An 11,599-nucleotide genomic window follows, 5' to 3' on the forward strand; every position below is an offset into this window, starting at 1 on the left:
TGAGGTTCTAGATGCCCTTTTTCAGCAGGGTCTAGACATTGCCATTGATGAAGAAAAACCAGATGATGTACAGGAGAAAGATTGGAAGGCGATCAATCGGTTGGCATGTGGCACAATTCGATCATGCCTTTCTCGATAGCAGAGGTATGCTTTTTCAAAGGAGACTTCTGCAAATAAGTTGTGGGTGGCACTTGAAGAAAAATTTTTGAAGAAAAACAGTCAAAATAAGCTCCACTTGAAGAAAAGACTGTTTCGCTTCACATACGTCCCAAGTACCACAATGAATGATCACATCACCAAATTTAATCAGTTAGTCACTGATTTGCTGAATATGGATGAGACATTCAAAGATAAAGATTTGGCTTTGATGCTGTTGGGGTCACTTCCTGAGGAGTTTGAGTTCCTAGAAACTACTCTACTTCATGGCAGGAGTGATATATCTCTGAGCGAAGTCTGTGCGGCCTTATACAGTTATGAACAGAGAAAGAAGGACAAGCAGAAAAACTCAATCAGAGATACAGAAGCTTTAGTAGTCCGAGGTCGTTCATACACTCGGAAGAAAACTCAAAAGGGGAGATCAAAGTCAAAGTCCAGACTCGGGAAAGATGAATGTGCTTTTTGTCATGAGAAAGGCCACTGGAAGAAAAATTGTCCAAAGCTGAAGAATAAGGGAAAAGCTGTTGTAGATGCTTGTGTTGCTAAGCATGATACTAGTGACTCTGAACTATCACTGGTTGCATCATCATCGTCGTTCCATTCAGATGAGTGGATGTTGGATTCGGGTTGTACCTATCATATGTCCCCTAACCGGGAGTGGTTCTCTGATTTAGTAGAACTAAATGGAGGAGTTGTTTATATGAGCAATGACAATGCCTGTAAAACTGTTGGGATAGGTTCAATCCAATTAAAGAATCAAGATGGATCAACCAGAGTTCTGACTGATGTTCGGTACGTGCCCAGTTTGAAGAAAAATCTCATCTCATTGGGAGCCTTGGAATCCAATGGTTCAGTTGTTACTATGAGAGATGGGATTTTGAAAGTGACATCTGGCGCACTTATGATATTGAAGGGCATCAGGAAAAATAACTTGTATTACTACCAAGGTAGTACAGTTATTGGAGCAGTCGCTGCAGCTTCCGGTAACAAAGACTTGGACTCAATGCAGTTGTGGCATATGAAGTTGGGACATGCCAGCGAAAAATCCTTGCAAATTCTGGCAAAGCAAGGATTGTTGAAAGGTGCAAAGGCTTGCAAATTAAAATTTTGTGAGCACTGTGTTCTGGGAAAGCAAAAGAGAGTGAAATTCGGCACTGCTATCCATAATACAAAAGGTATTTTGGAATATATTCACTCAGATGTGTGGGGGCCTTCCAAAACACCTTCGTTGGGAGGAAAACACTACTTTGTTACTTTTGTTGATGACTTTTCCAGAAGAGTTTGGGTGTATACCATAAAAACTAAAGATGAAGTGCTTGGAGTTTTTCTTAAATGGAAAACTATGATAAAAAACCAGACTGGCAAGAAAATCAAGCGGCTTAGGACGGACAATGGAGGGGAATATAAAAGTGATCCGTTCTTCGATGTGTGCCAAGAGTATGGTATTGTTCGACACTTCACAGTTAGGGATACACCACAACAGAATGGAGTGGCAGAGCGTATGAATCGAACATTGCTGGAGAAAGTTCGATGTATGTTGTCCAATGCTGGGTTGGGCAAGCAATTTTGGGCTGAGGCTGTGACATACGCTGGCCATCTTGTTAATCGTTTGCCATCATCTGCATTAGAAAGAAAAACTCCTATGGAGGTATGGTCTGGAAAACCAGCTACAGATTATGATTCCTTACATGTGTTTGGAACCACTGCATATTACCATGTGAAGGAGTCAAAGTTAGATCCGAGGGCAAAGAAAGCTCTCTTTATGGGAATCACTTCTGGAGTGAAGGGATTTCGTCTTTGGTGCTTAAGCACAAAGAAAATGATCTGTAGCAGAGATGTTACCTTTGATGAACCTGCCACATTGAAAAAGGTAGCAGATAAAGATATTCAGACGAGCAATACTCCACAGCAGGTGGAGTGTACTCCAAAACAAGTGGAGTTTAAGCAGATGGGGATTTGCCCAGTTAATAAGTCTAATTCTCCAGCCACAATGGAGGAATTAGAGGTTGAAGATGTTCTGACCCAAGAACCACTAAGTACACCAGAACCAGTTGCAGTTGCAAGGCCACGGAGAGAAATTCGTAAACCTGCTCGATTTACTGATATGGTGGCCTACGCCCTTCCCGTTGTTGATGATATTCCTATCACTTATCAAGAAGCAATGCAAAGCTTAGAAAGTGATAAATGGAAAAGCGCCATGGATGAAGAAATGCAGTCTCTCCGGAAGAACAATACTTGGGAGTTGGCGCAATTACCGAAAGGTAAAAGGGCAATCGGATGCAAGTGGGTATTCGCAAAGAAAGATGGATCTCCTAGCAAGAAGGATATTCGCTACAAGGCAAGATTGGTAGCTAAAGGCTACGCTCAGAAGGAGGGAATTGACTACAATGATGTATTTTCCCCTGTTGTGAAGCATTCCTCCATTAGAATTTTGTTGGCCTTGGTAGCACAGTTGAATTTGGAGCTAGCTCAACTTGATGTTAAGACGGCTTTCTTGCATGGTGAGTTAGAAGAGGAGATCTATATGACTCAGCCAGAAGGATACATAGATGCTGGTGGTAGAAATTGGGTTTGTAAGCTTAACAAATCGCTATATGGATTGAAGCAATCCCCGAGGCAGTGGTACAAGCGATTTGATAGCTTTATGAGAAGGCAGAAGTACACAAGAAGCAAATATGACAATTGTGTGTATTTGCAGAAGCTGCATGACGGATCTTTCATTTATCTACTCTTGTATGTTGATGATATGTTAATCGCTTCGAAGAGCCAAAATGAGATAGATAAGCTGAAGGCTCAGTTGAATCAAGAGTTTGAGATGAAAGATCTAGGTGAGGCCAAGAAGATTCTCGGCATGGAGATAAGTAGAGATAGACAGAGAGGCAAGCTTTGTTTGAATCAGAAGCAATATCTGAAAAAGGTATTACAATGTTTTGGTGTAAATGAAAACACAAAACATGTAAGTACCCCACTTGCTTCTCATTTGAAACTTAGTGCTCAATTATCTCCGAAAACTGAAGAAGAAAGAGAATATATGGCGAAAGTCCCATATGCTAATGCAGTTGGGAGTTTGATGTATGCGATGGTGTATACGAGGCCTGACATTTCACAAGCTGTTGGAGTTGTGAGCAGGTATATGCATGATCCTGGAAAAGGACATTGGCAAGCTGTGAAATGGATTCTACGGTATCTTCGAAAAACCGTAGATGTTAGTTTAATTTTTGAACAAGATGAAGCACTTGGTCAGTTTGTAGTTGGATATGTTGATTCTGACTTTGCTGGTGATTTAGATAAACGTCGTTCAACTACGGGGTATCTGTTTACTCTTGCGAAAGCCCCAGTGAGTTGGAAGTCTACCTTACAGTCTACAGTAGTTGTGTCTACTACAGAGGCAGAATATATGGCAGTTACAGAAGCTGTTAAGGAGGCTATTTGGCTTAATGGATTATTGAAAGACTTGGGAGTTGTTCAAAGTCACATTGGTCTATATTGTGACAGTCAAAGCGCTATTCATTTAGCGAAAAATCAAGTCTATCATTCAAGAACCAAGCATATCGACGTAAGATATCACTTTGTGCGGGAAGTCTTTGAAAAAGGAAAAATTCTACTTGAGAAGATTCCGACAACAGATAATCCCGCAGATATGATGACCAAGGTGGTAACAACAATCAAGTTTAATCATTGTTTGAACTTGATTAACATCCTGAGAATTTGAGCACCTTTAGGTGTATGGCGCTCGAGAGCGCATTTGGAGGCACTACAAAAGATAGCTTTATCGAATTTGGGGAGTTGAAGGAAGTGTGTGAAGATGTGATTATCCTAATCAAATCTTCAAGGTGGAGATTGTTGATAAGTTAAATTAAAAAGGGGTTGAAAAGTCAAAAATGGTGGGAGGTGCAATTGGCACCGAAAGAAAAAAAAATAGTTGGCAAGTTGTTTAAAGTTGAAAGGGATAATTGCAATTTTGGTCCCTAATTTTTTAGGCCATTTGCAAGTTAGTCCCTGAACTTCAACTATAAATAGGCCTAACCATTTCTCATTTCAACCATCCCAACCAATCTTTCTCTCTTAGTTTTCTCTCTTCTCCCATTTGAGAATTCTTAAGGAATTCTATTTGTTTGTAATACTTTGGAGATAGTAAAGTTATCATCTGGTGTTAGTGCCCGAGGACGTAGGTATAATTTACCGAACCTCGTTAAATCTCTTGTGTTCTTTCTTGTCCTATTTTTCTTTCAATATTTGAGGGTATAATAGTAGTATTTAATTGTGCTATTAAATTACTATAGAAGGGATATTCTGTCTAAGGAAAGACTTGGTATTTAAGAGATCCATGTGATCCACCTCTCTTCCCTGGGAATTGAACTTTGTGTGATTTTTTAGTACAATAATTTACACGCTTCCGACCCTATTGGAACAACAGCTAGAGCATTATGACAAGCTCTCCATAGAAAATGTTTTGCTTTGGATACCATCCTTTCTTGAAATATTTTAGTTAGAATGAAAAAATTTTACCATCAAATGAAAACTTTAAATTGTACACATCCATATCAAATAAATTAATCCGCAATAACACCTCCAAAAATTTTATAATTCAATTTCATCTCTTATAAAAAAATTTAATTTCATCATTGATAGTATATTGACAGTAAAAAATGTATCCATATATGAAATGAAACTTGATCAAGTTATTAATATAAGAAAATTAATGAGCTTAACCTCAAATGTTTACTTAGCAAAAAAGTAAAATTATGTTTGAACCAATAAAAGGATGCAACGGTACTTTTATTAATCACCAATTTTTTTTAAACTGAATAATTTGACACTAGTGTACATAATAACTAAAACTAAAATAGCCCTATCCCTAAGCAGGCAAGGCTCAGCAATGCTATAACAAACCATAGACTTGAAGTTGGTTGGCTCTACATGAACATGATCATGTTTGTCATTAGGGCTCCCAACAATGACGAGCCTAGCAAACAACAACAAATTGATAAATAGTGGGGTGACTAAATGAAAATGGGTTACCTGTCAGATGAGAAGCAAATAAAAGGAATTTCAGTATAACACAAAGTGGAAAGATCATTTGCTTTCTGGTAAAATAATTGATTGGGGTTTCGAGAATTCATTTTCAATAATCTTCATCTCAATCTCTTTTTGTCTTCCTTACTTTCCTTTTTTAAGCTTGACATTGCTATAAGATTTGAGGATAAATAAAACAAACAACAAGGTTAAAAAGAAATACTATAGTCTTCTGAAATATTATAGAATGAAGAGTGCATATGTGTATACGACAGGAATCTCAAGAAGTTGAATGCACAAAACTAATGAAAATAACCTTTTAAGCTGTCTCTTCTTTGTCATTGCCACTCTTAGAGTTGGAAGAACAAATGTCTCCATTCGCACTTTAAGTTCTCAATTTAGTATGTTTAATGCTAATCATATGTTACTTAACACGAAGTGTGTATAATTCGTGTATTATGACGATTTTGTTTCAACTAATGGATAACCCCTTTTCGATGTTTAACGATGGACGATCTTGTTAGTAATTGAGAGCTAATCTCGGATTAAGTTTGAAAGTTGTACTTATAAATCTTGTCTCATGGATTATTATTTTACAACTTGATTGTTAGGATAGATGTGGCCCAGAGACTGTCGCATTGTATTGCCATTTATGTAGTTGTGGAGAAGGTGAGAACAAATAAAGAGAAACTCTTATTGAAAAAATTCAAAAGAAAGTAAATTCGCTATTATAGTTTATTAGATTAATAAGGTTGATGTGAGTCTTTTGTTTACTAATTTATTATAAATGTAAATACTAGTTACTTAACTACTAACACCTATATTTAGCCATTGAACTATTTTCTAATTATTTTTAATTAATTCAATCCACTTAGTTTTGTTAGCGTGGCATGCCAGTTAGTTGAAGGCTTCATTGATTGGGTGTAAATTCTTCGTAAAGACTTAATTAATTTTTTGAAAAATCAATTTAAACCGTAATGTTTGAATGGTTTTTATGATACTAACTTAAAATTTGCAATTATTTGAACCTAATCAAATTATATTTTTATTGAATTTATATTTCTTATGATGTAAAAATATATAACTTTCAAAAAATATTTTACAAGAATTATTAATTATCTTTTTACTTGTAAAAATCTTTAAAAATCTATCAAATAATTTTAGAAGCCATACAACAAAGTTCATTTTTGTCAGGGTCAACCGGTCATCAACTCAGTTATAAAATTACTAAATTACCCTTGCATATATAAATTAAGTTATATTTTATGAGTATTTTTTTCTTTTTGTATATAATAGATCAATAAAAATTTGATAATATTAAGATTTGAACTTGTAACACCATGCATAAAAAATAATTCACTTTGCAATTGTAACCAATGTATATCAATTAATTTTTTAATAAATATATTGGTTACACAATTTTTTTCACCTCAACCTAGTGTTTATTAAAGGGAAGCTTATGGATGGATTTTTCAACACCAATTCAGCAAGTATTAGCTACGCAAATTCTTTACAGAAAGCTAAGCCCTTAAGCTGGACTTTGCATAGAGCAGAGGGGAGGGAAGATTAACTTACAATTCTGCCGGTTGATTACACAAGAAATGGAATTGGAGCCAAAGAGTACAATTATCTTATCAAAGTTGAGCGTCAAATATGAAAATCTATAATTTATGGAATAGTTATGTTCTATTATTTTTATTTTTTTTTGAAAGATTTTATTTTCATACATATGCCTGAATATGTGTGGGATGTATACATACATTAAAGAATTGAAAGCCTGGATCACATATGACTCCTGACCAGGTGACACACCCAACACATAAATGCTGTTACAACTTTGTAGAACATAACTACATGCGGATTAGGTAGACAAATACGCTGAAAAAAAGATAGGTTTAGGAGGTAAAGATTAAGCACTGATTCCTCTATCTTTGTTAAGCTTGGAAGCAGCAAGGTTGGCAATGTGGAACTGCGATGTGTAACTATTAGTAGGGCCATCAAGAACGGAAGGTTCATTCAAGAATGCCCAATTGCTTCGTGTCCACCTACATACAGTCACCCACGTTAACAAAAAATTGTCACCATTTTTTTGTCTTGATGAGTCGACTAAGATTTATAGCTACTTACCACCCATTTTTCTTTACGATATCCTCCAGGCTTGTTTCGGCGTCCATGTGAAGGAAACCCTGTTCTGTATGAGGTGAAGGCATGGAGCTTGATCTCATAATGCTCCTTCCATAGCCCTGAGATGGAATTTCCTGTTTTAAATGTGAACTACTTGATTAAAAACTTTATTCATGTCTAAATCTTTAATTAAAAAAAAAAGAAAAGAAATTGGCACCAGCTGGTTGGAGCTATCTGATGGACTATAAATAGCCTTAAGATGATCTTCCTCAGTTTTCTTCTTTGATTTCCAGTAAGCTTCAATCTCTTCCTTGGTAAGTGATCGATTCCTTTGGATTGTTGCTGGAAGAATTTCAAATAGCCAGAAATTAGACTAAGCATAAATAAAAACACCACGGAAAACATTAAGCTGACAACCTGATTTAGAAGCCGATACAGGAGAATCCCATCCTGCCATTAGAGAACCCATTTCACTGATGATGATGTTTCAATTGCTTGGACCAAAACTAGGTACTGTCTCGTAGCAAATATCTTGAGAAAAAGTGTTTGATATAGGTGAGTGGGATCTTAACTTTTCCTTTATTTTCTGTCGGGAAGTTAACCTTTTGACTCGTTCTTACCCTCAAAACCATGTTTCTTTTCACAATAAAATGAATACAGAAGGGCTATTTATTAAGGTACTGATAAAAAAGATTAATTACTTTTGATTTGTATAGTCTCCCAGAGGGCACGCGTTTTGGTCTTATCTCCTAATTCCACTACTCCAAACTTGACATTCAACATCCATTAACATACCAGTTTCTAAGCAGAAATCCATGGAGTCGTAGGAAAAAGTATATTGATACACGTGTGTTTTTTTCCTTTTCTTTTTTAGTCATTGGCCTGCCACAAATGAATTTAATTAGCATCTCAGGTTTTTACGATAAATTAATTAATTTCTAAAGCCTTCAAATTAACCTCAAAACCTTAACTGATAAGACATAATGCATGTTTCAAAATATCTTGCACTGCTTTATTAATGTTTTGTATCATGCTCACACATGAGGAAATTCACTTATTATTATTATTTTGAAATAATTACAAATAAATAATTGAATAAATACAGTATAGTAATAAAAACCAAATAATAAGGTAGAAAAGCATACGCGTAACAACATTGGTCATCCACATTACCATATCAGCTAACATTTAAATTTGATGTTTTTTTATGATCAAGCATGTGTAGCTGGGTTGTTAGAAATGGCAGTGGAAGCTTTCTTGAAATGGGTAGGTGTAGACCTGATCCAACTCCTGCCACCAATCATATTTTTTGTCATGAAAACTTCTGCCTCTTCTGTCGTTAGTTTTCCCGACCATTCAACCCTTTTCCTTGCATTAGCTCCAGGTCCATAACATTTATATTCTCTATAGAACGTCGTGCTGTAGAATCAAGAAACCAGAACACCATTAGTTCAGTTTCAAAACCTTTCGGTAATCATGTAAGAAAAGAAAAGAACAGGTTGATCTTTGTCTGGTTTTTGCTTGTACCTTTGCTTGGATGTGTCACCCCAGTCATCCCACCCTTGGGGCAGTATCGCACCAGACATATAAGATAGGGCAAAAACCACCCTGGAATATGCACCCCATGGCCTTCCTAGTAGAGCACTCCTTACGCCAGTTATCTTGCAACCCAAGAAAGTGAAGCCTGTATCCTCTGAAGGAGACTCCCTCCGTTGGGCTGTTATAGATGCATCTCCTTCTGAGAGTGAATGTAAATGGCACTTCTGAAAAAAAAATGCATATGTATGTCAATGGTTTAGCCTACTAGACAAGCGAACAATATGTATAGGAATATTGGCAAGTGGCAAAATCATTATATATTACTTATATTCCTGAGTTTTATTACCTCAAAAAGGGAAGCGGCATTCCCACAAATGAAGTCAACTGCTCCTTCAATGTAACAATTTTTGTAATAATGTCTTCCATTGTCATCTAGCAAAGTATCTTGATAAGCTAAAATTCTACATCCAAAGAAAGCTGCTCTATCTCCTGATACCCTTAAAGCAACTGCTTTAGTTCTGGCCCCGAATGTATTCTATTATCAAAAAACAAATTCAAAAAGATTAAATATAAATATTTCAAGTTAGACTGTTTCTTGAATTATTGAAAATTTTAGTTTATTCTATTAAGCATCATATCATTTATTGTTATATATACCTGAATAGTAAGATATCGGGCAACAAAATCTGAAGCCAACACAGTGAATGTAGGAGATTCAAATATCTCCCCACCATCATTCCAAGTTATTATCGTGCCATTTGCTTTTAAGCCACTTATGGTAATGAAGGGCTTGTCAGCAGGGACAACAATCTTTTCTTGATAGATGCCAGGCTTAACTAATATGAAAACAGGCTCTTTGTTATCGGATGGCACTGCATCAATGGCGTCTTGTATCTTCTTGTAGTCTCCTTTTCCCGATTGGTCGACTCTTACAAGTATGGCGGTAGAAGTTACCAAAGCATCTACACGAGAACTTGCCAACACGAACATGAATAAAGCCATTACAAACATGCAAAGGTAGCTAGAATATGCTGGAGCCATTGTTGATATGATCAAGGTGTTGCAGTAAATGAAGAAATGAAGTATACTATGATCTCTGGTTTATGCATAGATTATGGTGGATGTCGTGTTTTATATACATATCAGGGGTCATTTTCTTGCCATGAAAGTGTGACGTATACAACGAATTTCAAGCAACCGTGTATGCATTAATATTAAAAAATGCCAACGGTAGCCCCTAACACAAGTAGCCGGCGAGTACAAATTTTTGGAGGAACTGGACAGACCATGGCCGCCATTTGATTTTTCCTCTAGCTAGCTAGGCTTGTACTTGAGAACTTCAACCATCAATTTATTTATTTTTTATTTGAGCTCCAGCTGCTTTGGATAATGTTATAAATCCAGTGTTCTAACAATTTGGGAATATTATTAATTTCATGTTGCGCAAGTCTTGGGTATAGCTTGAAACCTACACAAAGAATGCAACTTTCTGGTTCAAATTCTTTGTTACTTTCAGTTTAAGATATAATGGCGGATATGTAATGTAATCTTTGTTTGAATGGGTGAGTTGACCATGGCTTCGCCGGTTCCTTTACCTCTAAGTTGGTGGCTGTCTAATTGTCTCCACCGTCCTTTTTACAGGAATGGGCTAAGGTTTAAGTTGGTCAGGTCAGTTGTTAAGGGATTAATTCTGGTTACAAATGTGAGAAACGGGCTGAAAGAGAGTCCACCCACAGTCAAAAGAAGAATTTGCTCAAGCCCAATCTCAAACACATGCCTCAGTGGATGACTTGGAAACAACAAAAAATTAACCATTAATCAGAATCTAAAAAAGGAATGTAAAAGAGTGATATGATAAGATGGTTAGGAAAAAATAAGTCATCACGATATCAAATAACACAACTTGTCGACTTTCTTTTTTTTTCTATGGGAGCCTACAGTTTTCTGAACTCCAAATCTTATCCCAGTCGCCTGCTTGTTCCTCCGCTCCTCTCTTTTATCCTCCACGGCTTCTCTTTTCTTTTCTGTTCCAACGTTAGACCAAAAAGTGGAAGGCTTTACATAAAAAATTATACTTATTTTCTAAACGGGTCAAGCATCGGCAGAATTTATGGCTTGGGCCCGGCCTAAATTACATCTCTATATCTTTTTTTGTATTTTTAATTTGTTGAAAAATATTTATTTTAATATTTGTAATATATTTAATGTATTATATTTTTAAAATTTATTTTTATATAAAAAAATTTATTATGGTCAGACCGGGTCGAGCTCGAGTTTAGCATTTTAAAAATGGGCCGAGCTTGGGTAATATTTTAGACTCATTTTTGGGTCGGGTTCGAGCATAGAAAGCAGACCTAAAATTTTGCACCAAGCTAAGCCGACCCAATCCATGTTCAGGTCTAGCTATTCGGTTGCTTCTCTTTTTACCAATTCTTTCCCAGGTTGGATTTTTGCCAAAACCTTTAAAACTAGACAATTAGTTGAACCAATCGGACTATTAATTTTAGGTTTGATAGATATAATTATTGGATTAGAATTTAGCTAAATAAGTTATTAAAATTTTTATAAAAATTAGAATTATTAAAGAATAAAGAAATGCAATTGAACCGGTAAATTCAAACACAGACTCTACATTTTTTAACTTAGTTCACTCAAAAGTTAATTTAAAGTTGGTTCAGTTTTTTTATCTGAACCAATATAATAATAAATTTTCGATTTAATTGATTCAATCAATCAATTCGGTTCGATTCTAATAACTATGATT

The 11,599-nt window shown here is 35.9% G+C and overlaps 2 protein-coding genes across 2 annotated transcripts; both read right to left on the reverse strand.

Annotated features, from left to right (window-relative positions):
- Positions 1 to 6,839: 6,839 nt before the first annotated feature.
- On the reverse strand, positions 6,840 to 7,870 carry LOC107903170 (uncharacterized). The gene is made up of 4 exons (XM_016829214.2): positions 7,714 to 7,870; positions 7,514 to 7,638; positions 7,300 to 7,430; positions 6,840 to 7,217 (listed from the first exon to the last, which is right to left on the reverse strand). Exons 1-4 carry the CDS (start codon positions 7,763 to 7,765, stop codon positions 7,082 to 7,084), a joined length of 444 nt encoding a protein of 147 aa, XP_016684703.1. The 5' UTR covers positions 7,766 to 7,870; the 3' UTR covers positions 6,840 to 7,081.
- A 505-nt stretch (positions 7,871 to 8,375) lies between these two features.
- LOC107903169 (putative pectinesterase 11) lies at positions 8,376 to 9,928 on the reverse strand. The gene is made up of 4 exons (XM_016829213.2): positions 9,493 to 9,928; positions 9,182 to 9,370; positions 8,824 to 9,059; positions 8,376 to 8,715 (listed from the first exon to the last, which is right to left on the reverse strand). Exons 1-4 carry the CDS (start codon positions 9,874 to 9,876, stop codon positions 8,508 to 8,510), a joined length of 1,017 nt encoding a protein of 338 aa, XP_016684702.1. The 5' UTR covers positions 9,877 to 9,928; the 3' UTR covers positions 8,376 to 8,507.
- Between the last annotated feature and the right edge of the window lie 1,671 nt (positions 9,929 to 11,599).

Source organism: Gossypium hirsutum, chromosome D05 (genome assembly GCF_007990345.1).
Source record: "Gossypium hirsutum isolate 1008001.06 chromosome D05, Gossypium_hirsutum_v2.1, whole genome shotgun sequence".
Classification (NCBI taxonomy): domain Eukaryota; kingdom Viridiplantae; phylum Streptophyta; class Magnoliopsida; order Malvales; family Malvaceae; genus Gossypium; species Gossypium hirsutum.

What these genes read in the sequence shown, in the direction of transcription:
- LOC107903170 (XM_016829214.2), bottom strand. Translation starts at nt 7,765, where the DNA reads ATGGGTTCTCTAATGGCAGGATGGGATTCTCCTGTATCGGCTTCTAAA. An exon ending in TGTATCGGCTTCTAAATCAG is followed by an intron (nt 7,639 to 7,713) that starts GTTGTCAGCTTA and finishes AAATTCTTCCAG; the next exon opens with CAACAATCCAAAGGAATCGA. An exon ending in ATCGTAAAGAAAAATGGGTG is followed by an intron (nt 7,218 to 7,299) that starts GTAAGTAGCTAT and finishes GACTGTATGTAG; the next exon opens with GTGGACACGAAGCAATTGGG.
- LOC107903169 (XM_016829213.2), bottom strand. Translation starts at nt 9,876, where the DNA reads ATGGCTCCAGCATATTCTAGCTACCTTTGCATGTTTGTAATGGCTTTA. An exon ending in ATGCCGCTTCCCTTTTTGAG is followed by an intron (nt 9,060 to 9,181) that starts GTAATAAAACTC and finishes TTTTTTTTTCAG; the next exon opens with AAGTGCCATTTACATTCACT. An exon ending in GGTGACACATCCAAGCAAAG is followed by an intron (nt 8,716 to 8,823) that starts GTACAAGCAAAA and finishes TTGATTCTACAG; the next exon opens with CACGACGTTCTATAGAGAAT.